Source organism: Monomorium pharaonis, chromosome 3 (genome assembly GCF_013373865.1).
Source record: "Monomorium pharaonis isolate MP-MQ-018 chromosome 3, ASM1337386v2, whole genome shotgun sequence".
NCBI classification, from domain to species: domain Eukaryota; kingdom Metazoa; phylum Arthropoda; class Insecta; order Hymenoptera; family Formicidae; genus Monomorium; species Monomorium pharaonis.
In genome coordinates, this window is record NC_050469.1 from 5,400,869 (window position 1) to 5,428,042 (window position 27,174).

The window sequence follows — 27,174 nt, forward strand, 5'->3', positions numbered from 1 at the left end:
ATTCTTTTCATTCAACATATTATTATCGAAGAAAATATTTCCTTATTTATAATGTATTTAGTATATTTTGTATTTCCAGCAAATTAATTCATTTTCTACTGATTTATTTCTATTAATAATTAAAATGTTATTATTAAAAGTTTAAAATTTATTATTCATAAAATAGATTTCACAAAAATTAATATTAATATACGTAATGCATATTAATTGTAATTGCACAATGTATTACTTTTTACATTTGTATTGTACAAAAATAATAATATATGAATATAATAAAATATAAAATTTTAAAAGTGAAGCGTTATTAAAATATTTTTCCCGATAATGGGTCAAAATGAACATGACACAAAAAACAGGTGTGCGAATGAAATTTTTAGTGAAATCGATTTTTTCGCAATCAATCCTCGAACAAGGTTACGTTTTTTTTTTTCGTGTAGAAATGCTGGGAAGATGTGAAAAAAACGTAAGTAATTAATTTAACAATCAGAAATGTTGCGGCTACATGTGCATGCCGAAAGCACACATTTGTGGTCGTAACGGGCCAGACTTCACATGCTTCACGTAAATGTGGTCAACCAATTAGTGCCTCGTTTTCAGCAGAGTTGGCCAGAGCCAATGCATTACAAACGTCTCTCGATTTAATAAGTGCAGCTTCCATTGCGTCACATAAATTCCGATATAATGAACGAGCCTCATCAGTCGGCCGTACGTGTATAATCCGCGAAGCCGTTATTCACAATTCTCTATCGTTCACTCTCGGATGCGAAATTGTATGGGACTTCTCCTTTTTCCCGCGGCAGATATTTCTATCTGCAAAAGAAACGCGTTCGCGAGATTCTGTTGTAAGATATATCACTGCAATATTCATTACACAGGGCGTACTTGTTCCGAGACAGCGTGAATGAGCATAGAAGTTGTGACGGAAAAGTGAAATTAATTATACATGTATTGCGCTTAATTAGCGTTGCTTAAATTTCGAGCACCGCGGTATTCCGGGGTTGGCTTTACAATCGGCAAGAGTCGGCTGTATCGATTCTTTCGGATAAAATATGCGCTGCTTTATGCACTAACTCATAACTTCCCACCTACATTGGGCGACTCGATGTATCGATAATTTCGCTGCGTCGCTTGGCCAATGCGCGTTCCACCTATTATCGGAATACCGGAAAAACGATAGCGTCGCACCATTAATCCCACTGATAACTGTTATTTGAGAGAACCGCAGGCCGTTCTGCTTGTTATTCTTAACAAACAAAAGTTTGCAATAAAAAAATGAACCACTACTGTCAGATTTCCGCCGCAAATGTAATGTATTTAAAAGATTTTAAACCTAAATTTAGAGGTATCGAGATTTGAAATAAATTTAATAAAATACATGGATCCCAAATAATTAATTTGAAAAATATAATACTGTGTAAAATACACTCTGTAAAATGCGACATTGACGTTAAATTTTAATAACTACGTATAATATAAAAAACAAAGCATATATATGTCTGAAAATTTTTAAAGCCACTTTAAAATAAAAAACTGGACTCTGCCCAACCTACAATTTATCTAGCGTTGCAATTTAGCTTGTATTAAGCGCTCGCCAGATAATTTAGAGATGTACCAAGAGACAATAAATGTTACAGTGCAATAGACTGGTACTTGATGGAGGTACAGATTTTTTTTATGGGAATTAATCATATCACAACCGTGACAGATATGTCGAGGGCGATTGTAAACAGCGGTCATCCCGTTGCTAAACTATCATTCAGTGACGAGAGGCACGTCAACAGATATGCTACGTGCGTGCGCGAAATTGGAAAAAGAGAGAGAAAAAAGGAGATAAATCTCATTTGTCGAGAGTTGTTCCACTGCATATACACACAAAAGCGATTTTTATGTTTGCATATGACAACGAAAACGCGGCGGTTGACTTATTTATTTTACAGGATTATTATGTATTTTGGCATGCTTCGCAAAATTCACTCATATCTCTCTCTCTCTCTCTCTCTCTCTCTCTCTCTCTCTCTCTCTCTCTCTCTCCCCCTCCCTCTTTTCGTCGATTTCAGCACAATTATTACCACTATATGTATAAAATTTTTTTTTTAATTTAACGTTCATAGAAACAAATTCTAATTATTGTCTAATATAATATAAAATCTTTAAAGAATTTAATAATCTTTAAGAGACATTAATTTGCTCACTTAAAAGAATTTTATGTAGCTTCAATAAAAAATTATCGAACAGAAAATAACAATATCTTCAATTTTTTTACAATTTTCATCAATACAATCAATCTATGATCTTTAAATAACTATTATATTTAATATAGAAATAAAAATATAACGTTCCTAAAACTTAAGATTATCAAACTCTTTAAAGAAGATATTATATTCTTGCTTACACACGAGACGATAATTGTTGAATTGATATTGACTGATGTTCTTTTCTGCATATAGGAATTGCAATGCGCGAGAAAGAAATCGCCGAAATTGAGAGTTATTACGCCCATGACGCGCGATAGGCTTTCGGCACATTCGGCGAAACGCGCGGGCCAAAAGTGAATCCAATTTCCCGGCGCGCGGCCGACATGCAGGCGATGACGCAGGTGCGGCGCACCGCAACACGCCGGCTGAAATTAATCACTCCGATAAATAATAATAACCGGCGGCACTCTCGTGCCTAGTTAGTTCGTTATTAATACGCAATTCATATTAAACGGGCCCTTCTCGCGCGCCGGTAACGACATACGGGGCCGAATGTGTCCCTGACTCTTCATCCCTGGCGCGCGTATATTCGCTCGGTTTGCGGGCGTGCGTGCGTGCGTGCCGTGCGGTGCTGGTGCTTCACGCGGGGGCCACAACCTTGTTACTTTATGCGCGTATCAGACACATCTCATAATTAATGTACCATAATTAATCGGCGCCGGCCAGACTCGGGGTGGACATTAGTATCGCGAGACATGTACCTCGTGGAGAGTACAGCACGCTGTCGCGAGTTTCTAAATAACTCCACCCGCACGTCGCGCGCGAGCTGCTGCTTCGTCTTTGAATCTGACGAGCTCGTTTCATCGCCCGACAGTGGTAGTTGGAGGCGAAAAGGGACAACCATTATATCAAGCATTCCGAGCGTAACGCGCAGCTTGTTGTTGCTTGTTGTAAATATCCTTGAATTATTGAATAGGAGGGAAATTGTAGACGCCGTAGAACGCGCAATGTTTAATATACGTATTATTTCCTCTAAAACAAAATGATAGCTAAAAATCGCAAAAATTACTCCAGATAAAATATACAAAAAAAAAAAAAAGACGGTACTTTCTTTTACCTGTTCTACTGAATTTAAATAAAAGAGCTTTTAAACGCATTGCACTATCGTTAACAGGATTGTACGAAGATGCGAGACAATGCAACCGGGATGCACATTACAGTTTTCCCTTTAGTAACGACGGTAACCGAAGAAACTACGGCGGGGACAGCAAGAAGAAGGTCCGAGCTGACGAAGAAAGGACTTGACAAGCAGACAATGGAACGGAATCAACGTTCAAACAATCACTATAAGCAACGTCGTCGACGTATACCGACGTTACCCGACGGTTGTTGATAATAATTCCGACGTTAGACAATGGAGGCTTCAACGGCGAGCGAGGACGTGTCGGGCGGGCGGGGGAGAAATGCGCTAGGCCGTGCGAGATAAGCTTTTAATTTTCACTCGAGGACCCGACAATGCCGCCAAATTAAAACGCCCTTCGCGAGCGCACGGCAGCACGCGGGCGCGACTACGTTTTGCATAATCACTTTACGAGCGAACAAAATCCGTCGAAATAATGGCCGACTTCCCACGACGATGGTCGCGTGACTATCCACGCGATTTGCCGAATTTTATGATCGCCCTACGCATATGCTGTCGGAATTCATAGGATTTATGAAAAAGCGTTATTTCCGGCGCGTCGAATCGTGGCAGAAGTTATGTCGAACGGATCGTTCGTTTAACCATTATGATATAAAACGTGACGATCGGAGTGACGGTAATGGTTTTTATGGCCTGCAGCGTTTGCATATAACGCTCGGCTTTTAATTTCCAAAATTCGGTTTACTAGTGCTTATTAAGAGCCAACGAAGTTTAGCGAAAGTCCCACTTGTAGGGATCGTGAAAAAGAAAGTGCGAAGTTTCCGCATCGGGATCGCTAAAGCGCAGCTGTACGTTACGGTGAGACAGCTGCGGTGTAATGTTGCTGCAAGTTTCAAACTGTTACGATGTAATGGCATTAATTACAATAATCCATTACAAAATCTGCGGAATATCGTGGCGGACGTAAAGCGATTATTTGTCGGAACACGGTGCTGCAGCGGTGATAATCCAATACTGAGCACAGTGCGATAATACATAAGCGCGCTCTCATAAATGAGAGAAGAGTGTTTCCCGTTTTCCGCGCAGCAGAAATGCTGTTGATGTAAATTAACAGTCCCTACTTATGTATCCCCCAAGAATTAATTTCTAAACTCCTTTCTCCAAACATGCACGAAACGTATGCAGATTTTCGGAATGAAAATACGAAAACGAAAACACACGTCACTCAAGCATACACCGTCGTTTATATTAAGTTAGTCGGCGGAGAGAAAAAAAAGGGTGTGTAACAAGAGTTAACAAAGATAAAGGGTGGAGATGCGGGAAGTTGCTCTTATTTTTCACCGCTCGACCCCTGGCGACAATGGACGGGAATTAAAGCAAAGTACCAAGCTCGCGTAATTGTTTTACGAGCGGATAAAATTCATGAAGACCCCTTCGTAATGCGGGCGGATGTTTTCTTTTGAGATGTCAGTTTATAAAAATTCCTACGCCTTTGTCATTCTACGTACATAAATCTTACAGTATCCAATGATACTTTTCGCGAATGCTCAGTCAAAGTGGTCGGCCCCTAGAGAGTTGTCGAGAGACATGAAATAATGTCGATAATGAAGTCGAAAATAGCCATCGATTCGTACCACTGCCCTACATCTCATGAAGCTGCCAGGATCAAGTCGAAATAAATGTTACGGAGAAATATAACCGATCATCTATCTTCATCACTCTCTTAACGTAACAAAATATTCGTTATACTTTTAAAAATAAATCATTATTTGTTCATCGTTTAAAATTACACAGGTACACAGACAAAAAGACTCGGAAAGGCAGTAAACATCAAGAAGATATCAAGAACCCTCCTTCCATCCGTTCATGGGAAATAGCACGCTTTAAGAGGGCGAGGAAGGACCAAGCGGTACAACTATAAGGGTAGCAGTATAACGCGGGGCGTAAGGTTTTAAACGGAACATTGTATTCCTTGCGGTGATGGATTTATCGTAACAGTCCTCTCGCCGGCGGCGGCGGAACCAAACTGGAGTCCCCGTTGGCAGTTACATCGTAATGATATAGTGTGTCGCACGGTGGAAGTTTACGCTAATGGGACGAGCCCGAGGTAAAATGTGTCCGAAGTTTGGACGTCACCGGCGCGGCTTTAAGAAGTTTGTCTCGGGAAGCGACGCTCCTCCGGGATGGAATCTATTGTGCTGCCGGCCTGAGCTTAACATGCAGAGATGGTCCATCGAACCGAAGGGCACGGAATATAGGCTTTTGTCAGGAAGTCCTCCCTTCCGTTTGAGTACAGCGATCATATTGGCTTAGTTTACGAATGACGTACTTGAATACACGAGTAAAATGTGCTTGCGCGCACAGTCTCTTTCTCGCAAGCGCGTGTTCTCTCTTTCTCTTACTTCTCTCCCTAGTGCTTCGTACACTAGTAGTATCCGCTGCAGCGTTTCCATTACCGGGTTTTGCAGTGAGATTTCAGTAAGCTGAACGATCATACTCTGAGTCCTTTTTACGAGACTGTGAAATAACGATATTTACGTGCAAAAAGCGAAACTGCGAGAACATTTGTTCGATTAGACGAGATAAATGATCATTCGATGATCAAATAATCACTACTAAAAAATAGCGATTAGTATTTAGTATATTAAATGTAAAGAAAAATATTATTAAATTAAATCGCTTACGCTTTACTCACATACATTACATCGTCAAATATAACGTATTAGTTTTATTTTAAAATAGAATTAGCATAAAAATTAATAACTCTCTCTAAATCTATACAATAAAGTAAAAGAAAAATTTGTTAACTAATAAAGAAAAATTTACCTAATGTTATGTAGCTATACAAATTATTTTAAAAACTGATTTTTCCGCAAAAAATTCTTTTATTGATTTAAAATTGACGTCTTTTCTTAAACACGGCATAAGAATTAACAATGGAAGATAAAGAATTTCTAATAATTAATTTTTAAGAGAAAAGTTTTCTGGCAGAGTTTGGCAGTTAATAAAATATATCAATTACTTTAATTAGTTTTTTTACTTAAATTAAACATTAAATTTAAAACCTAATTATTAAAATATATTAAAAATACAATAAACTACAATATTTCTTCTATATTTTAAATAAAGAAAGATCTGTAGATTAGCTAAAGAAGCTGCGGCTAAAAAGACATCCGGTGGTTCTGGTATTTTCTGTATATTTCCGCGCAATGCTATATCTAGATGAAAGGTACATCAGCTAGTTATGACTACTAATTTCCTCTATGTCCGTTTTCCCGGTAGACATTTCCTTGGAGCGTCACGTTTCTCTGCACTGGCAGTTGCAGTCCGTATTGGGCAAATCAGATTCGCATATTGATTCGAACGATAATCTAATTTTCATTTTCTCACATCATAAAATCATTACTTGAAAGTGCCATGTAATTTCTTAGATCTAACTTCAATTATTTTCTAATGATCAATATAATCCGCTAAATTTTTTAAACATTCGATTATTCGAGATTAAGAAAAATCAAATAATGCAAAAAAACTTATAAAAATATGTAAAAAAAAGAAATTTCACAAAGTGTCGCGATAAAATATTTTTAAAAGCTCATTCCGTTGAAAATTATGATGTGCGCTTGAGTGTGTTCGTGAAGTTTTTCGCCATTTCGCTAGCTGCCCCGTTAATCCCACTACGCGGTCGAGATATATACATATTTAGATACGGAAATGCATAACAACGAGAATATTTCAAGACATTGCAGTCTCAATTTTTAGCGCCACTTTTGCGAGTTAAACTTAAATTGCTTTAACTTTCCAACATCCTCTTGTAGCCCAGTCGCATTTCATCTTCAAAATAACTTTGCAAATAGCAATATCATCATGTAAAACATATTTCTGTTATCTCTTTCATCATAATAATATAACTGAAGTTCTTGTCTGTTAAATGATGTATAAATATTTAGACTTCTCTTTAAAATGTGATGTTTAATTAACACAACTCGAAGCTCTTTCAGTAGTGAAACATCACCTCAAATTATCTCATCTATTGGTTCTCATTAATACCGCGAGTGTTAAAAAGAACTATGCTCTGTAATCATTATAATCATAAAGAAAAGAAAAAAAAAACAAAATGGTTTGTTAACCGTCGCACAATAAAAAGAGATGAGCGTCAGTAGACGCTGTTTTGCTTTTCGACGCGCGCTATCTGTGTCATGGATAGAAATTTTCCTGGAATTTTCCATTACCCGGTAGACGAGATTTCGTGTCCGGTAAAGTATTATCGGCGCGCCATGTCGTGCAGTATCGAAATTTTCACATGCCAATTACAGAAAATCGAAGCTGATGGAATGCTCTAAACAAGGAAATATGTCCAGCAAATATTAATAAAATTAAAATTCACGTTAAATACAATATTGTCGCTGCTGAAGTCGTGAACTTTCGTTATATTCTCACGACAGAATTCATAATCCCGAAATATATTTATCTTGGGTTTTATCTCTGTGGAATAAAGTAAAACACGAAAGTATACACGGAAAAAATTAATCTGATTGCATAATTAAAAACCAGTAGATTCGGCCAGAAAGATACAAAGCAGATATTTATAATTAAATCTAACAAAAATTCTAGTTATAAAATATTGAAATAAGCAAAAATTTTGATCAGAATACATTTTTATATATGTAATTCGTAAAGATTTATTTGAAATTTTTATTTCAGTGTATATATATTTTTTCTTCTAAAGTCGTGTGTAAATCTGTTAAGTGCTATGATAAAGTATATTCCTGACTTAAAACTCTAACAATAAAAAATATCATAAGCATTTTCTGATAAAATATGTACAAAAATAGTTATTTCCAATTTGTTTCAGTAACATAATCTAATGTTTACTCAAATTTCACGGTTATAAAAAAATTATCAATACAAAATTAATCATTTTAACTGTAGATATTAAAAAATAATAATAATAATACCAAGATTAATAAAAAATAATAATCTTATAATAAAAATAATAAATATCAGTTTATAAACGTTATATTGTAGTACAATTTTCTTTTTATTAAGAAGATTTATCCATTCACAATTATCAAAGCACATTAAATCGCAAAATATATTCTCGTTTACGAAAAAACGACATACGACGCCGCGTGGTTACTAATCATTGCGCTTTGAGTCCATGGCCTACCGCAACGTCATCGTTCATTCATTAAGAGACGTTAAGCGAGACCCGACCAAAAACTCACTATTCGTCGAGTGTTCTTGGTAGTAGATCTCATTTACATTCATCGAGGCGGGATAGTGGTACGTACATACATATATACCAGTCGTGTCGCCGCAATCAGCGTTCTTGCGCGACAGACTCAACGTTCATTTGCTCGCGCTTTGAGTTGCGATATTAAGACTCCAATTAAGCAGCCCCGTCGACTTGGAAACTAATATGCCATTGGATAACCCCAACGCGTATTCAGAATGCACATCCGTATCTCGGACGTCGAAGTGAGAAGGCAGGAAACTACCGGGAAGATCGCTCTTCCGCATCCGCCATTCCTCCAACTCAGCGACGTCGTCGTCGACATGGAGTCAAGAGAGATATATAGTCGGAGGGTGAGAAAGCTGTACGTATAATGACGCGGCGTGTGTCCTTTGAAACGACTTGCAAACAGTAGCGCAAGCATTCGGAAGGAAAAGGGTGGAAATGGACGGTTGAATGAGAGGAATCTCTCGGAATTACCGGAGGTCGTAGTTTAATCTTAGCGCCGCCATCAATTTTCGCGGAATTTAATCCTTTGCCACATACTTGTTATTTTCTGTAAGAAACGAGATCGTCTTCCATCAAAACCCTCCGGAACGACGCGCAGTGACCGCAAAGGTTGAAAACGCGAGACAAATCGCCACGAAACACGGATCTTCACGCATTGCAACAAAACATTTTGCATGTCAATTTATATTCGTTCAAACTATGAAAAAGTATATTTTTTATATCAGTAAAAATACGTATATGTGTACACACCATATTTTAGATCTTTAAAAATATTAATAAAAGTAAAAAGTTATTTAACTGTGTTTTCGGAGTTTTTTAAAGAGAAAACTTCATTAATAAAAAATTACTGTTACAAAGTAATAAGATCAGAATTTATAAATAATCTGTAAAGCAAAATAAAAGTTTGTTGCCACTTTTTGGGAGAGAAAAATGTTTAACAGCAAAAATTAATTTTCTATAACATACACAATTTCATTTTTTAATATATTCATTAACAAAAACAAAAAATGAAAATTTGTCGATTTCATACTGTAAAAGCATTAATTTTTTAAGACAACAGTTAAACGCAAATTAAAAACCAGCAAGCGTAATAAACGAATGTGCACAATAAAAACTGCAATGAAAACTACTTTCTGGTCTTGAAAAGTGTCACAAAAGCATTTGAGGAATTAACCGGAACAATTTCTCAGGACTCTCTTGCAGCAGCAATTTAGTGCAAAATAGTTCGCACGACAGTTTCGTGCACCAAGAAAATAACACAATCCCGCATGCACTGAAAATAACATTCTCATGTTCTACCGAAGAAGGATGTATATCTTCCCTTATAAAAACGTACTACACTCGACAGTATTAAATTGGCCAGTAATTATTACTTGTTTTAAGTATTAAAAGTACTAACAACAGTGCTTTTAAAACTTAAAATAAATATTAACTACTGGCCAATTTAATACTGTACTACATTTTTATAAAAGTTCCACAAGGTTGTCGTCACATAGTAATTTTTTATGTAACAATTGTTATTTTTTTTTTTACATAATAGATTATGTGCCTATAGTTCAACTCAAAATTTCAAAATCGTGGAAAAAAAAATAATTCATCGCGTTCTCATGATTTTTCAACTTAGTTCTCGTATGTACCACAATGTACAGCACAAATAAGTTTTGCTGTACAAAGCTCCACGCGCAAAGTACGAAGTTCTTAAAAAAGGTTTCGCTTTAAAAAATTTGTAACGGTCATTTCGCAAGTGACGCCCACCTCCGATGCGAATGGAGTTTTCGAGTTAACATCCCCCATCTCCCATACATTATGCAAGATGCGCGCGCATGCACATTCGTCGTACCGGAAGTGGCGGTAAATCGGATCTGAAACTCCCGATATATCGTGCGAACGACGCGCCCTTCCACTCCTTTACGCGTTTGCATATAAATAATATTGCAAGATGGCGGCGCCGAATCATAAAGTTCCTCCGGAACGTGAAGTTGCGGTTTGACTATCTTGCCTGTCTACCTGCCTATGTACAATGTTTTTCGATGGATCGATCGTCCATACAAGTGAAGAGCGAGAAGCGTCTCGCATTACATATATTTTTCACATCCCAAATTTATGTATGACCTCCCATCGAGTGATCCTAAGATAGAAGATCCTTCCTCATCATCGAGCAGCGCACATTATCGATTTAAATCGCAAACTTGACTTAGGCATCAAATCGCTTCCAAATTCAATAAACCACTGAATAGGTAGATAGCTCTTACATCGAGAAAATCAGCTCGTCCTCCAATTTGTCAAGAAAACTCTCATAAAAGATTCTTAGATATATAAGTTCTACGATATTCAATCTTAAATAAGTTTTTAGATAAGTCCTTCGATATTCAATCCTATTATCTCACTAGAAGCTCATCACTAATGTGTGACGTAACATATAATAAACTACTAACATACTATCATAAAAAATTGGTTGTATACGTCATTGTTTTTTACATAAAATAAAATGTTAGACTATTATAAAATTATATATAGAGAGCTAAAAAAAGATGATTTTATATAACTCAAGGAAAAATGACTTCATGATTGCTTTACTCGATGATTAATTTCAAAACACACGATTCTTTCTTCGAACAAAAATAAACTCGTAACAAAGTACTAGTAAGAATACTATAACAAGAAATATAGCAAATAAAACCTTGCAACGCCAATTGACACTGACCTTAGCGAATCTTTCCTGTGTGTCGAGAATTTCTATAAACAACGACACCTTATCATCCATGAGCTTGAAACCGTTCCTCGGCTGCGCCAATAATTGCTGTATTGCCTGCGACGTGGTGAGTGGTGTCGCCGGGCTCGTTGCCGGCGTAGAAGTTCTCGTACTTCCACTGCTGGAGTTGCTATTGTGAAGGTGAGTGCAGCCGAGGAAGATCGGATTACCGTTCGGTGAAACACCGCACGTGAATGGTCGGAAGGGAAGTCCGTGAAATGTAGGACTAGGTCGCGGGCCGGATGTGCGAAGTAATGTCTGAGCAGATGGTAAAGACAATCGTCGCGCGGCACTCTGATTATGCGATTGTTGTTGTGACTGTTGCTGTTGATTCTGTTGTTTTGACGGCGATTTAAGAATCTGATAATCACTGGCAGCTGAGGGTAACGACCGGTATCCAGAATCTGAGGGGGAAGCGGGTGGCATCGGTGCTCCCTGCGGTGTCGTAGCAATGCTATGAGGTCTGGGCCGAAGGGCGGCGCCCAGTGTCCAGGTGTTCGAGTTTCCAGGATTAGTCAGTATACTCAGACCGGGCCCTTGTGACGTGGGCGTGGGTGGTTGGGGATGTGGCATGGTCGAGGCGTACGCTCTACGAGGTACGGGTTGATGTAGAACCATGCCGGCGGCACCCCATTGTATAGGCTCCCCTGGTGTACGAGCGGACGCGGATACGCTTGCTGGTGCTGCTGCTGCTGTTGTAGCTGGAGGCATGCCTGCTGCAGCTGTAACGGGTGTTGAGGCGATGCTGTGAGGCCGCCTAGGTAAGGGTTGCTGGCCGTTCCATAAAGATTGGGGTGGTACAGCGCTGCGAGTCGCGGATACCACGACGCCGCCACCGCCGCCGCCGGCTGATGGACCGTTACTCCTTGGTTCCTGTTGACCGTTGATGCCGCCATTGATGCCATTGTTGTTGCCGGTGGATAGAGATACTGGAGTACCGGCGACCGAATGGGCACGCCGTTGTACCACTCCTGGTACACCGCATGCGGTTGCATTTGGTGAAGCACCTGAGCCCCACGCTGCCGGTGCTGCTGCTCCTGGTGCGGGTGCTGCTGATGGTAGTGGTGTCGCTGCGGCTGCTCTACCACCGAGTTGACCAAGGGGATGTTGGACACCGTGGAATGGTGGAGCGGCAATACTATGAGGACGCCTCGATGTTGCTGGGTGTGGTAACCCGTTGGGTGTAGAGCGAACTTTATTTGCGCCGGATGCTGGTATCGGGGCAGGTGGTGTGTAGAGGGGGAATCCGTGACCATTGTGACTCGGGCTACGGGTGGGCAGCTGATTGATCGGGGACGATCGCAAATTGTTGTGCTGCTGCTCGTTCTGGTGTTGCTGATGTTCGTTGACGGAGCTTGCTCGATTTGAGGGGGAGGGGTGTGTTGGGGCCGGTGGGGGCGGGGGCTCCAGCAAATTTTCAAGTTCTGCAGACAACGACCACGCTGAGGATATTGCTGATAATGGTGGTACTGTTGGTAACGCTGGTAGTTGGACGGTATTTGTTGAACCGCCGCCACCGCCACCGGACTCGGAATTGTTGATTGTAACGGCAAGATTTGACGAGGCAGACTTGTTGATGTGTGCGATGCGCCCACCGCCGATGAGAGCGGTGACGTGCTGTAGATGACGATCATTCAGGCTCGCGCGTCCGTTCACATTGCGATAGAAGCCGGGACTCGGCGCGAGATTCAGACTCGTCGGTTTCTGCTTCACTCCGCCGTTGGGCTGCGGAGAGACGGCGGGCTTCGGCTCGCCCATTTGGTTTTATCGGCGCAAGGACACAGCCTATCAGGTGTCCAAGCTTACGAGCATCGCCTTGATCGATTGTAACTTTGCAAGTATTCTTCCAATATATTTCTAAATTTATTGATCTCTGTTTAAGCGCAAAGTTCCCATGTCTAATTCACAATATTTCAATGTCTCGGCGGGCGTTTAGATGAAAAGAAGTCTTCCTCGATAGTTAATAAACTATTTCAAATACTAACGCGATTATTGGCGCAAAGTTATTCAAGAGCATTCAGTGCGTGACATTTGCGTAAGAAATCGTGTAAAAAAATCAAAAATTTCGGCTTCTGATAAGTTTAAGATTACAGCAGTTTATCTGTAGAGATGCACCGGATTCCATAAATTATTTATACTTCCGTTACGTCTGTATTAATAATTTCATAGGTCGCTGATAATTCGATGCAAAGTTCAATATTCTGCAAAGCAATTTTGCACGGATTTTGTTCGTTTGCCACGTCGTTCTCTAGGCCGTTTAAATTTCAATCACTGGCTTTAATCATTCAAATAATATTTCGAAATTACAGACAATCGATTTTATGTCTTTTCGCGCTAATTTGAATGCACGTGTATAAATGCATGTAAATCACGTGCATCTCAATCGTTATTAATAATAGCTATTCCGTTGTATTGTCGACTGAAATAAAAACTCATTGCATTTTACATTCGTTCATTTTCGGATATCACTAGCCAAAATGTCTATCTTTTCCCAAAATTCGTCGTTTTCATAATAATTGTTTCAATCAAATCTTGAACCCGTTGTATCGTTGATCATTATAATATTTTTCACTAAAGTGATCGATAACCTTCGATATATTCGTTAGAAATGACGATATTCACTAAACTTTCTAAATACATTTCAAATCAACTACAAACGTTATAAATTTTGTTGACGATTACATTGATATTATTCTTCATTACGCTATTTAACAAAATTATTTTTCTATTCAGTGACCCAGTATTCTTAATCATTATTTCGCTTCCAGATTTTCAATATTTGATGAACAGTGAAAGATGCTAACGTATATTTAAACACGTGGCCTGGTTGTTTCTGCGTCAAAATTTTAATCAGACGTCGGCTTTAATCTGTTCACTAAGGAACACTACAAACTTTATCAACGTCTGATTTTCACTAAATTATCGCTAAAATTTCATCGGTATTCTTCCGTCAATTTACGTCACAAGAGATGATCTCCGTTACGCGGTGCACTACACATTATTCATCACTCTAATTGCGAGATGTTTAAAGATGTTGAAGACGGGATCAGTAGGACAATGTATTTAATCTGTATTTTAAATTTTTAATAATTTTGAAATAAATTTCTATTATCATAACGATAGGCCGGTCATTTTTCTTCTTTAACAGATATTTTATTTCCGAATTTCAAACAACCATAGTATCTCTACGAATGGCGATCAAACAGCGAGTATCATTCACTTTCCTCGATCTCTTCCAATTCTTAAGCGTTCTTTTCACTGTCATTCTTGCAGTTGTCTATCCGATTTACACCAACGCACAAATTCGTTCACTTCTACTCATTCATCCTCCGTGCGGATTCTCCCTAATGGTCTCCTTAGATTCCCGGCACTCTTAATTCAGACGATGGCAGCCGACTGGATTACAATGACGTTTCGCCGCTCTCAAACTTTCCCGACCGGTAATATCTATCGTCCGCGGATCAGCGATGGGTATCATACTTCAGCCGAAGGGCACACTTGTCGCCGAGCTTCTCGAGCGAGCGAAATGGGCGCGTGGTACTTCGTGCCGGCAAACGCGTGAGTTCAATGTGCGCGGGTCAGGAATCGAAGAGGGAAGTTAGGGACAGGAGGTCAGTCGGGTGAGACTGACGCGTGGCTGCCGTGCCGGGGGCGGAGTGGCGTGCTCCTCTTTGGAATACGGCGGGATTCGAGCCGCGACGAGGCGCACGCCTGCGCCGCACGACCGACTGCTACTCCCGACGTCGCCTCCTCCGCCTCATCTCGTCCTCCTCGTCTATCTCTGTTCCACCCGGCCCTCCCGCTCATCTCCCGCTATATTCTCCCCCAGGAATATCGGTCCTGCTGCTCCCTCCTGCCGCCTTCTCGTATCTTCCGTCGACTCCGCACCGACAACAGCAACGACGACGACGACGATGATGACGACGACGATACCCATTTCTCTTCAAAGGATACTGCCAGCTCGCGGTGCATCTGGCAAAGCGATAGGAAAGATGGACAGAAGAAAAGAGGTAGGGGAGGAAAGTAGAGGTGGGAAGAAGGGAAACCGTATTTACCTTTCCAGGGTAACGCATTGAGGATACGTCTCGCCACTACATGTCCCCTTTCGCTGCGAATTTGTAGATATTTGCCATGTATCGATCCAGTTAATTTGAAACTTTGTAAATCGAATCTAATCGTACGTTTACATTAAATTAGATACACGTTTAACTTCTCCGGTAGTTATAACACAATCTAATAAAATAATAGAAAGCGCCCTTCGTAGAATATATTAAATCAAGTAACTTTGCCACAACAAATGTAACTACTGTATAAAATATCACGTAAATTTTACACGAAGGACGAATAACCATCTTCAGTATATAGCCTATACCTGTACGAGAAATGTAATAATATGAAAAAGTGGTAAGCAGAAATGAAAGAAAGGGGCAAAATGGGATCTTTATCTCCGCAAGGACGACACTCACTGATATTCACGGGATACAGTTTCTCGGCATTGCTTCCATTCCTTGTGCATACCCGACTGTTTTTCTTACTACCATCTCTATTTATCCTTCAGCTTCGCCTCGCTCTTACTTTCCGTAATGCATACAGCATACGTCGACCATTAGAGCTCTCCTTTACCGGACAGGACGAGAGGCGAAGTGTTGACTACGAAAACGCGCAGAACAATGACAATATCCGCAGGGCGAAGACAATTCCTACGCGGTAAAAGTTTCAAGCGCCACTGCGTCATGAAAGCGACCGGTGTGATCAATTTGAAAGTCGTTTCAATAGACATACGATAAAATGATTAAAAGGAAATACGACTAAAAAAAAAAAATTAAAAGAAAACACGATCAAAAGAAACTTATTGATATTTCTGCTCCTTTGTCAATGTGATTCTCCTTTTTCAAAGAAGAACATGAAATAAGAAGAATATGAAGAAAGAATCGACCACGAAGATGATAAACTACCTCTTCGAAAATGCTACGAAACGTCATACGTATTCATCATCAGTCTCGTAGCCTCTTTATCTCACATAGCTTATCTACACAGAGCTATATAATGCGAACAGCGTGCATCGACTGAATTTCCTTTTCATTTGATCTGGCTGTAGGAATTTCTAACAAATACGAATAAAGCACATACAGGTCGATCGTAATAACGGTAATAATTTTTGCTCGTATTTTTCCTGAACGTGCAAAAAAACAATGATTAGAAAAACAAAAAATACAGAATAGCACGAATTAAACTTATATAAATTGCGACTGACAATTGCAAATGATAAAAAAATCTACAAAGGCTAAAAAACGAGGAAAAACCGAAAAAGAAAAACAAGAGCCGACAAAATGAGTTCAGTTTCAAAATATATTGAAAAAAATTTTAACTCTTTGAACTCTCCAAACATTTTTGTAAATTTCTACTGTTATTTAATATCCCGCTTATGTCTAATAAGTTGATTCTTTTCTGTTTCTTTTGAATTTCAGCTTTTCTGTTATAAATTTAGAAACTGCTTTATATATTTCCAAATAAATAAGATCACATAAAATATATCGGAAACAAAGTATCTTTCTGCCTTGTACCTGTTTCTGTTTTAATATTTAAAAATTTTCAGAATAGTAGTAGAAAAGTTGCGACAGTGAAACATTATCTCTTCATACATATGACTTTTAACTCATCTTTTTTTACTTTCACGCAGTATATGTTATTACTTGTATCAATACTTAATCACAAATTCTCTTTTACGGTTTAAATGTATGCGACTTCAAAAGAAAGACATACAGAGATCTCAATAACACCTGAACACTACTTTATCGATGTGATGCCTGACTAGACAGGTATCGGAGATACCGAAGATACTAAAGACGGAATATGAAAACTTAACGCGCAAGCTCACGATTAAAAGCTAAAGATTAAAGGCGCGTTTCTTTTATAGCCCTATAAAAATGGTAAAATAAACAATTTTATATGATGATAATAAAAAACGGATTGATTTCAAGCGTTATCCACCCTTACTGTGCAGAAATAAGTAAATACGATCAATTTTACATTGCACGTAACAGCAGAGATATCAATTGTGCAATTAAGGAGAGAATCAGAAATTGAAATACATTTGCGAATTTAAGTTATACACAGAGAAAAAAGATTAGTTGCTGCAGCAAAATTCTGTATATAGTAGCAAAATTTCAGCTAAAATTTAGGTATCAGGAATCATCCATGATAAATTTCCATTAGGCAAATTCTTAATACATAACTTTTCTATATGTGTATTAAAATAATTTTGTATGTATTTTATTCACTAAATATTTTGTACACGCGTATCGATCGCGAAGCTGATGATGTAAGCTATACCTCTAGAAGGAATATACGGGTTATTGGTATCTTCGGCAACTTGTTCGAGAGCGATACCAAACTCCTCGTATAAACAATGCATGTCGTCAAAGTCTTCCTTACCCGAGATAAGTTAAGAGCGAATAAAAGTTAACCTTGAACACAGAATTTCTCTTTAGTATTATGTATATCTTCAATGTTTCAAATATATTTACGGTATATTCACCGCTCAATTGCACATTTCTATAAATTTCTATAAATATGGTAATAAATTCAATATTTAGTTAAACGAGATAAATAATTATTATACATGTACTCGCGTCATTAATTACTTCAATAATTAAGAGACTACGTAAAGAATAGATTCATAATATTCTCACCACAAAATACTTTCAAAATTTAAACTTTGATACTGCATGATATTAAACAATCTTTAATATTCAATTTTAATTACAAATTTAATAAATCTTCTCGTTTTTTAAATAGTATTAATATCATATAACAGTTACTTTCATAAGATATCATCGCACATATTATATTTCATAACAGAAGCATGATCGATAGGTGGCTAACTGACCACCAAACTTTCACAAATTAACTGGTAAAATAATGTTTTCGTCGAGGTTTCTTGCGTTATCTGTCATTCTCTTCTGGCGCGGATACTGTCCGATGCAACTACTTCCTATCTGACGGATACAAATGGAAACAGCGGTAGATTTGCACGAATGTCCAAACTTATTCGATCTGGTAGGCGACCGTCGAACGAGATTACGCGAAGTTCCGATGAGGCAGCGACGCCGTTGCTGCCGGTAGATAAATCATTTGCTATAACCCGGCGTACAAAGCGAAATAATAAAAGCGCTTCGTCGGCGAGCGAGCCAGGTGCCGACGGAAGGAAGATAGGAAGGAAGGAAGGAAGGAAGAAAGGACGGGCTAGTCTCGTCTCGACGAAGGAAAACTCCGCAGTTAGATGACACTGGGCTTATATACTGGATATATAATCCGCCTGCGCGCAAGATACGCGAAACTCAATCAAATCAAGCCACACAGAAATCTAAAGCTAATCCAGAAATGATCGTGTTTTATTGTCGTGCGCGCTCTATAATCCGGCAGATATAGTGATTTTCTAAAAATTTCCTCGCAAGAGATATATTGTTATTATATATATATATATATATATATATATATAATGTAAAGAAAGCATATTTTTGTTGCGTCGTTAAAATGCCGCGAAATCTATAAAATGCATCAAGCACAAGTTCAATCAACGTAGGTAGAGTAAAAAATTAATTGGCATTTTCTTGTCAATAAAGATCAAGTTGTCTCCCATAATACGTTTCAAGAAAAAGATTTTTCAAGCGGTGACTTTTTGTAAAATAAAAATACAGTAAGGAAAAAAAAGGTTATTCCACGACGAGACGCATCTTATGAAATCCATAAGCGCCAAAGAAAAGCAAGAAGAAAGGCTAGGAAAACGTATAAACAGCTTGAAATAATGGTATAATTCAATGAGACGGTCTGAAATGATAATAACTTCCACGATATACGATTTGCGGTTTAAAGTCCTAAAAGCTGCAGTTAATATAATATACCATTGCTTTACTCCAATGTATACATATCTAAGAATTATGATTCAAGATAAATTCGCATTAGCACGACTACCACTTATTTTTTATATACATATATCTTTCGGATATATATCAACTGTACTTGCGTAATAATTGTTACCGCCTCATTGTTTTCTTCGTCGCTAGTAATATGCTTTCATGAAACTTGTTGCCAGCAAAGATCGCCGCTAAGTCGCGAAATTTGGATGATAAATCTCGCTTTAACTACAAATTTAATCTTTATCTACTTGGTCTATAAATCATGGATCTACCGCGAGGTATTTTCAAGAATAAATACTGAGGGGTCATATATCACCTAACCATTTTACGAACTAATTTGGCTTGCAGGTGTCGTAGGTATAACCGATTCGTGTCGTAATTAATTCTACCGTCGGCACACTCGGGCGATTCGTTCCACTCGTCGCCACTCTCGCGAAGTACTCAGCAAGTACCGTGCGAGCTCCCTGCGATTGCAGCACGTCGCAGATATATCATCGCAAATTATATACTCCAATCGGACGTATAATGAATCCTTCGAGATAGAATAGATATTTAGGGATTTCTCTATGCGTCCATACGGAGCGCCATTAAAGTTCCGAGCAACACAGGGGATTACTGGACCAAACGTTGACCGAGATGCCACAATAGGTTCGTTAGTAGACACACGTTAACCACAACAGGCTAGAAGCGCTAAATGAGGAACGAACAACAATCCAGCCTTTGAAGACCGCTTATGAACTTGATCCGTATTCCGTTTTCTACCTTCAATATTCTTATATGAGAAAAACTCGCGGCGTTCTTCCACAAGTTCACCAAATGACCACAATTTTGATCTTCAGATCTTTCTTTTTAAAGAAATCGGTGCGTTAGTGCGATAAATGTTATTAAATTTTACAAACATTGCATATTTGCATGTTAAGACATTCTAAAATAAAAGCATTTAGCAAAAATATCTACCGATTACTTTCAATTTAGTTACTACTTAATAATATACTCTGTAATGTTTTATACATTTTTGTGTAAAATATGTGAACGTACCAAATTTGTAAAAAATAATAAATTTGCGATTTGGTACTCGCGCTGAATAAAGAAATCGTAAAGAAACTTATAATTTATAAATACGCGAATTCTTCTAAGTTAACGTCTTCGGTAATAAAAATAAGACAAACTAAAAACGGAACTTTGCCAGTATTATACGGAAAACCGCGAAAAGAACGAGACGGTCACAAGAAACCGAATTCTTGTCACAATATTTCATCCTCCTTTTCGTCGTCACTCTCGCTTCTTCTATTTCATCCCGCAATCTGGTAAAAAGTTTCATGCTTACATGTGCGCATACGAAGATATGCGCTACATGTCACATCACTCATCGCAGACGATTTCAAAATATCTATACTTGTCTCAGAAAGAAAAAAATGATTAATTTCAGACAGAATATATCAGGAAATCTATTTTCTTCAACAGCTTAATTTAAAGATTGTTAGCTTCAAAAAAAAGCTCCTTCAGTTTTTGATTCTATTGCACATATGTGTACGAGTGCATGTGAGAGTATCCTCGACTTAGCTGTATACATAAATGCGATAGGGGTACCGCGACGCCGCGATTCTTCGTGAGGAGTACTCCGGGTTATAGTGGGTTCGCTTACTCGTGAGTATTTTTGTGCGGAACGAGTGGCTTTGTGAAAGGAGAATGGCTAGAATAAGTGCTGTTGTGAAATATGGGTTACCGAGTTAAGGGTGAGGAGGCAAATGGGGACAGAAACGCGCGCTTTAATGATACATCCTCCGAGTCGCTTCTTTTGCGAAATCTCACTCAATTAAGTTTCCACTTGGCTCTTATCACTGGCACACCCTCCCGCTTTCTCCTGCTAAGCTCAGGAGGGACAAATTGTTATTAAGAAAGCAAGTTTGATTTGAATAGCCGTAAAAAGTTTCGCGTAGCGTATATCTTTGTCGGAAAGCAAGAAATATATTAGAGTCCGAATGGAGCGTGCATAATACATTTTTCAAATTTTTACGTTACCATACACATTGAAATATCGAAATAAATTTAAACGTTCGCAGAATGATGTTAAAATAATCCATTTTTAATTTGCGTAAATAATACGACATATCCGGCAATTTTAATATAAAAATTAAATTGGAAACAACGATAATTTATTGTTTAAATTCAATGTCATAATTATAGGGATTATTCGAAAAATTTATCGCTTTATAATGAGATTTCATGTAAATCCATCATACATTAATATATTTGTAAAAATATTTATAATATTGATTGTAACATGATATATAATCAGATATGGCACAAATTCCCAAGCTCCATATTATTGGAATATTTTTCTAAATCTTCCGACACAAATCAGAATAACGCGCGTAATATTGTTGCGCATGACAGATTTGCAAGCTGGTAATCGAATGTTCCGCTTTAACGCAACAAAAATCTCATATCGTCCATTAACGCCTAATTGAAATTCTCTTTCACATCAGCAAATCCGCGTCATTTTGTAATTGAACAACGTGACCGGCGCTGGACTTTCGCATGGTGAAATTATTATATTTTACTAGATATACGACCGAACATTCGAACCTTCCAATTATCGTCGAAACCAATTAAAATTCACGACTTTGTCGTAAAAGTTAATGATTCGCGAAGCAAGATATTGTAACTTATTGCTAGTAAAGCGAGTATAATCGGAACAAGCCTCGGAAATGAACTTCGTAGAAAGTTAATTTTTTTAAAGATATAGAAGCATTCGCACACAAATGGATTGATAAATATTGTAACTATATTACCTAGTTTACAATTAAATTTTTGTCGTGTAGATTAATTAATAACACTTACCTAAATAAAAATCACGCTCTTTCTCAATGTAATAATAAAATGTGGCAATTCGCTTACCTGAAACAAAAAAGAAATCGAGAACAATCAATATCTGTCACTACTTTTATGAAATTAGCACATTATCATTATAAAGATCGTCGTAATAAAAAATAAAAGTTTCATATTAACATGCTGTACGAAATATAGCATGTTAATATGATAAATACTTCCGCGTTGAAATTTTTATTATAAACCATCTTATCACTCTTTAATTAATTAAAGTCTGTGGTAGCGATACACAATAACAGTTGTTTAGTCATTCTTTTAGTTTTTTGTGCTACGTCTCGTACACGACGAGACAGCAAAGCTCAAAGTTTATATCCGATGACAATAGATGTCTGCGATGAAAGAACTTGAGAACGGCAATGCAGCCGCCGTCGCAAATAAAGTTCTTTTTTTTTTCATATATCTCTACGTCTCTGCACCGAGCTTTGTTATTAATCCGACTGCAAAATTAACCCGTCAGTAATAACACTCGTGCCTGCATTCGTTATTGTATGCTCAAGCAAAAAGCTAAAAATATGAATACACATACGTATGTACATACATAATCAAACAATTAAAGCTGAAAGTCCACAGGAATTAACTCGAAGTAAGCTCGAGCTTGCTCTTTATTCGAAACGTTTTTATTATTTTTATTATTTCATTTAAATAACTTCAGTAACTCAATTACATGCAGATTTCGCATGTGATTGGCGATAAGATCGACATTCTCGACATACGATGAAACAAAAACGGGCGAATATGTTCATTTCGACGTAGTTTCCATTGTTTCGTCGTGAAAATTTTTGCGACAGTCTTATAAAAGTGTTCTCTCTCTTTCTCTCTCTCTCTCTCTCTCTCTCTCAATCTTGGAAAGTTCCAATGTCTCGAATTCTCGGGTATGAGACCTGGTGGCAAAAACGTACTATCCATTACGCGTTAGGACGATCGGAAAGTATTTGAGGTCGAGCAAAGTTTTTCCATCGTTCATCAGCGCACTGCCTGTCCCGGGGGAACCATTGGGAACTAGTCCGCGGCTAACACAATAAGTTACACTACATAAACTAGCACCGTGGAGCGCGTCCGTCGCGATAAAGAAAGGGCAATTTTTACCGGTCAGCCGTGATACAGGCACCATGCGTCTTTTCCTATGCACACAGGATAAAATTCCTACCGCCGAGATTCTTCGTTGAACCACATCCACACAGCGCTCCAACATCTCTCCAACATCTATCGCAATAACTGAATTTTTCCGCGGTGACGTCCACCGGAGTTTCGTCGGTTCGCCGTAGATTCTGCCCACAAATATGCAAGAAGTTCTACGCGACACGAGTCTCGTTTGGAATTTTTCATTTCCCCAATGACGAACGACTTCATGCGACGAAGTCGGGTATGTTCCGCGCGCGATTTCAATGCAAGATGTTTGCATTGTGCTAACAATATCTGAAGTGATTGTACGGGAGTAGGACGTATCTGCTGGTGGAGTAATGCTGACGTGAACAAATCGAGTTTCACGCAATCGCGACTTTTATTCAACGTTGAAAAAAGTTGTGGGAAAATAATTTGCAATCCGTAACAATTTTAAACGATTTTGAGAAAACAAAGAAGTTAACGCGAGTTCCAAAACAGCAACTGTTGAGCACGCTGTTATATTGTGTTTATTTTGATTACATCGGTATCGGGGCGCAATCAGAATCTGGTGCGGTTGAGTAAAATCCGAATGACAGGGAAAAGCCCTCCTGAAAGAAGGACACCTCGGTACATTCGTGCCGAAGTCCGAGTCTTTTTCATCATCGTTTCGCCGTGCGATTGTTCAACGCGCTGTTTCAGCGAACGCTGATTTGACAGCTCATCTAACCTTCTGATTCGTTGTCTCAATTTTTCTTTCTTTTGCCTACAACATGCCTTTTTACCCATTGTACCGCAGTTACTCTGTCGACTCTACTTCTGGTACCATTAAAACAACGCCACGTTTCATTGAAATATAGATTCCACCATTTATTCATTCATTCAAAAGGCGCGAATACTTTTCACTTTGTAATCTCGCGCGAAATTACCTTAAATTAATCATCTCTGCATTGAGCGCACTGTAACATCATAATCCGTCACGTTTTGACATTTCAAATTTAATTTCAAAGAGAACAGTTACTTTTAATTAAAGAAAAACATAAATAAAATATTCATTAAATTGTTATCTTGTGAAAGATATACTACTTATGCAAAATAATGAAGCAAGTACAAACTGCTAAAAGCTAAACAACCAGTTATTCGTACGTTTAAAGAGGGGGGGGGGGATTGTGAGAATTACATCACAATCATGTATAATTATGTATATTGAAATGTAATACCGCAATCTTTAGCTGGTAACTAATGTGATCAACAATAGATAATTTTATCGAGATTAGATGCCCACTTCTGAATAATACAAATGCATACATACTTTCTTTTGGTAATACAGGCACTTTGGTAATAGGCACTACGACTGACGCGGGCGGCAAGAGTTGTGCCGCGCATTTACCTCGAAACATTTCTTTTTTACAATCCCACGAAATACGAGACTGTTTGCGGCCGTTACCAAGAAAAGATCTCCACATTGCGAAGAGCCGCAATATTAACGTTCACGTTCCCATCACGTGCGTTTCATTAAAACGAAACGTGCCGGCTTCGCGTTCGACCTCGCTCTGTCAGATTCACATTCGCTCTGTCAGATTCACATCGGGGCAAAAGGGGCGTATTGCGTAAAAGCGAATAAAAACACGTAAATCCACGATGGCGCAAGATAAAGTAAAACAAATCAAACAAAATCGTACTGTAAATCGATGGCAGTTCGAATCAATAATGCGCTCTGCTATAGGCGGTCAGTTTCAACAAATATAATCCAGAATCCGCAATATAATATGACTTCGTGGATATCAAACAAATAATGGAATAACAAGTCACATGCTTATTCCAAAGTAGTAAATCACTTATTTTCTCTTAAATTTTCTTCTAATCAACAACATACTGAAAAATTATATGAGAGCTTTCATCAAAGTTTAAATTCCAAAAATTGCCAATTAATATATAAAATATAATCCAATCTTTCTAAAATTATATCAAATACAAAAAGCTTAATTGTATTTTGATAAAATTATTTCACAATCTTCATTATTTTAATTCCATTATTTAGCTATTTATATATTCGACTATACAGGCTATATTAATACAGACTATTTTCTAAATTTACCGCAATACTTCTATACTTTTAACAATATTCATTCACTATAATAACACCCTGTAATTTAGCATCAGTCATTTTGATATATCATAGCAGGCGTAATTTAAAGACAATTTATTTTCTTGAATGCCAGTGACATATCGTACAGCGACGACGTTAACGACGCAAATGTCACGACGTAATTCTTTCGGCTTGTTGCTCGACAGTGACGACATAGATTCGTAGAACAATTTCTCGAAGTCCCCGAGGATTCCGCGACGAGTGGATGTTTTTCAATTTGGTGTCCACTAAGGGCACAACGAGGAAGAGGGAGCAGAACGAGAGTGAGCAGAGAAAAAAGGAAAGAGTGGCGGATCCTCCACTCGTCGGCGGCAAGATAAACGACGGAAGGGCTTTAAACCTCGCACGAGAGATAAATTAGCTTGTCCGGCAGGTGGCCCCCGGTTTTTAGAAGCTGACTACGAGGAGGAATTGCGGATAGTAGCGTCCACTCACGAATCGAAACTAACGCAAATCCATTCATATTCCCCAAGAATTCTTCAAGCACGATACTGTTTATGAATCTAAATAAAATATTAATTGCAAAAGAAATTTGCTGAATATAAACCAAAATACAAATAATTCTGCTCGCATGAGTAATAAGAGATTATAATTAATAGATTAAATTTTTATCAAGTTTCTTTAATAAAAAAAATAAATAACATTTTAATATATTAAAAATGTGGAAAATTAAATAATTAATTAAAAACTTCAATGTTATATCATTAATGTTGTTCCAAAAAAAAAGAAAGGTTTATTACAGCGAAATAATATCCCCAGGGAGAACGACCGAAAGAAATCAGCGAGGAGAATAACGAAGCCTACGGTGCCATTAGTTTCGTATCGTTGGCGATTGTCGATACCAAAAGAGAGTCGTTCATTCGATCCGAGATAGCATCCGAAAAGACAACGAAAGGTAGACGAAGTTAACGACGTAAGAGATAAAGAAGAAGTAAAAAGTAGTAGAAACCTACTCAGCAGAGAGTGCGACTCAATGACGAAGAGCCGAGGCTCCAGAAATGGCAGCTTTGATATCGAAATAATTGAGTTTATTCTTCTTCCGGTAATGCGCATTTCTTTCATCTGCCGCAGTTTTTAATAGCGCGATAACTACGTGGGGATAAATCATTTTATAAAAGTTTAAAACTCTGTTTTATTGTTGTATGTTTTATGGTTTTCAGAACAAAATATCAACCCAATCAATAATAATGGCAAAATTTTTCATATGAATGCTTATCGTTTGATTGACTTGTATAAAAAGTCAGAATTAAGATAGTAATGTCACAGACACAAAATTATTTAAAAAAGAGATCGTTAAAAATTAATAAATTTTTAATTTACTGTTTATTTATAATTATTTTTCTAAAATGCTTATTGTGTTATGAATTTACGCTTACCTTGCAAAACTTGTTTTGCAAACTGCGAAAAAATAACAAGATATTTTTAAATAACGGATCAAAAAATTAAAAAATGCTATGCTATAAAATAATTAAATGACGTACTGATATAAATAACTAAAATAGTCTTCGTGAATATCATTGCATCAATTTTACTGGTGTACAAGTATGACAGTATATTCAATTAAAACCAATAAAATATCTCGTTGAATCACGAATGCTTTGTGTTTCAATTAAAAAGACACTCATTTATTAAAAAATTCATGTGTGTCTATAATTTATATTCGTTATTTTAATGAATAATATAAATAACTTCGTCTAAATAATTTACTTTTACAGGTTCATGAGCTATTCAAACGGATAATCACATACTTCAAAAAATATAATTAATAATCAAATTGATTATA

General features: G+C 37.7%; 2 protein-coding genes across 22 annotated transcripts in view; both read right to left on the reverse strand.

The window, feature by feature from the left end:
* LOC118644705 (transcription initiation factor TFIID subunit 12-like) overlaps positions 1–18,145 on the reverse strand; it is a 47,942-nt gene extending 29,797 nt beyond the window's left edge. Inside the window, exon 1 of the mRNA XM_036283841.1 lies at positions 11,283–18,145. Within this exon, the coding sequence (XP_036139734.1) occupies positions 11,283–13,088 (1,806 nt within the window). The 5' untranslated portion in view covers positions 13,089–18,145. The remainder of the gene's footprint in view (positions 1–11,282) is intronic.
* Positions 1–27,174, reverse strand: part of LOC105833385 (dystrophin, isoforms A/C/F/G/H) — a 459,023-nt gene that overhangs the window by 243,628 nt on the left and 188,221 nt on the right. The gene's annotated exons all lie outside the window — the stretch shown is intronic.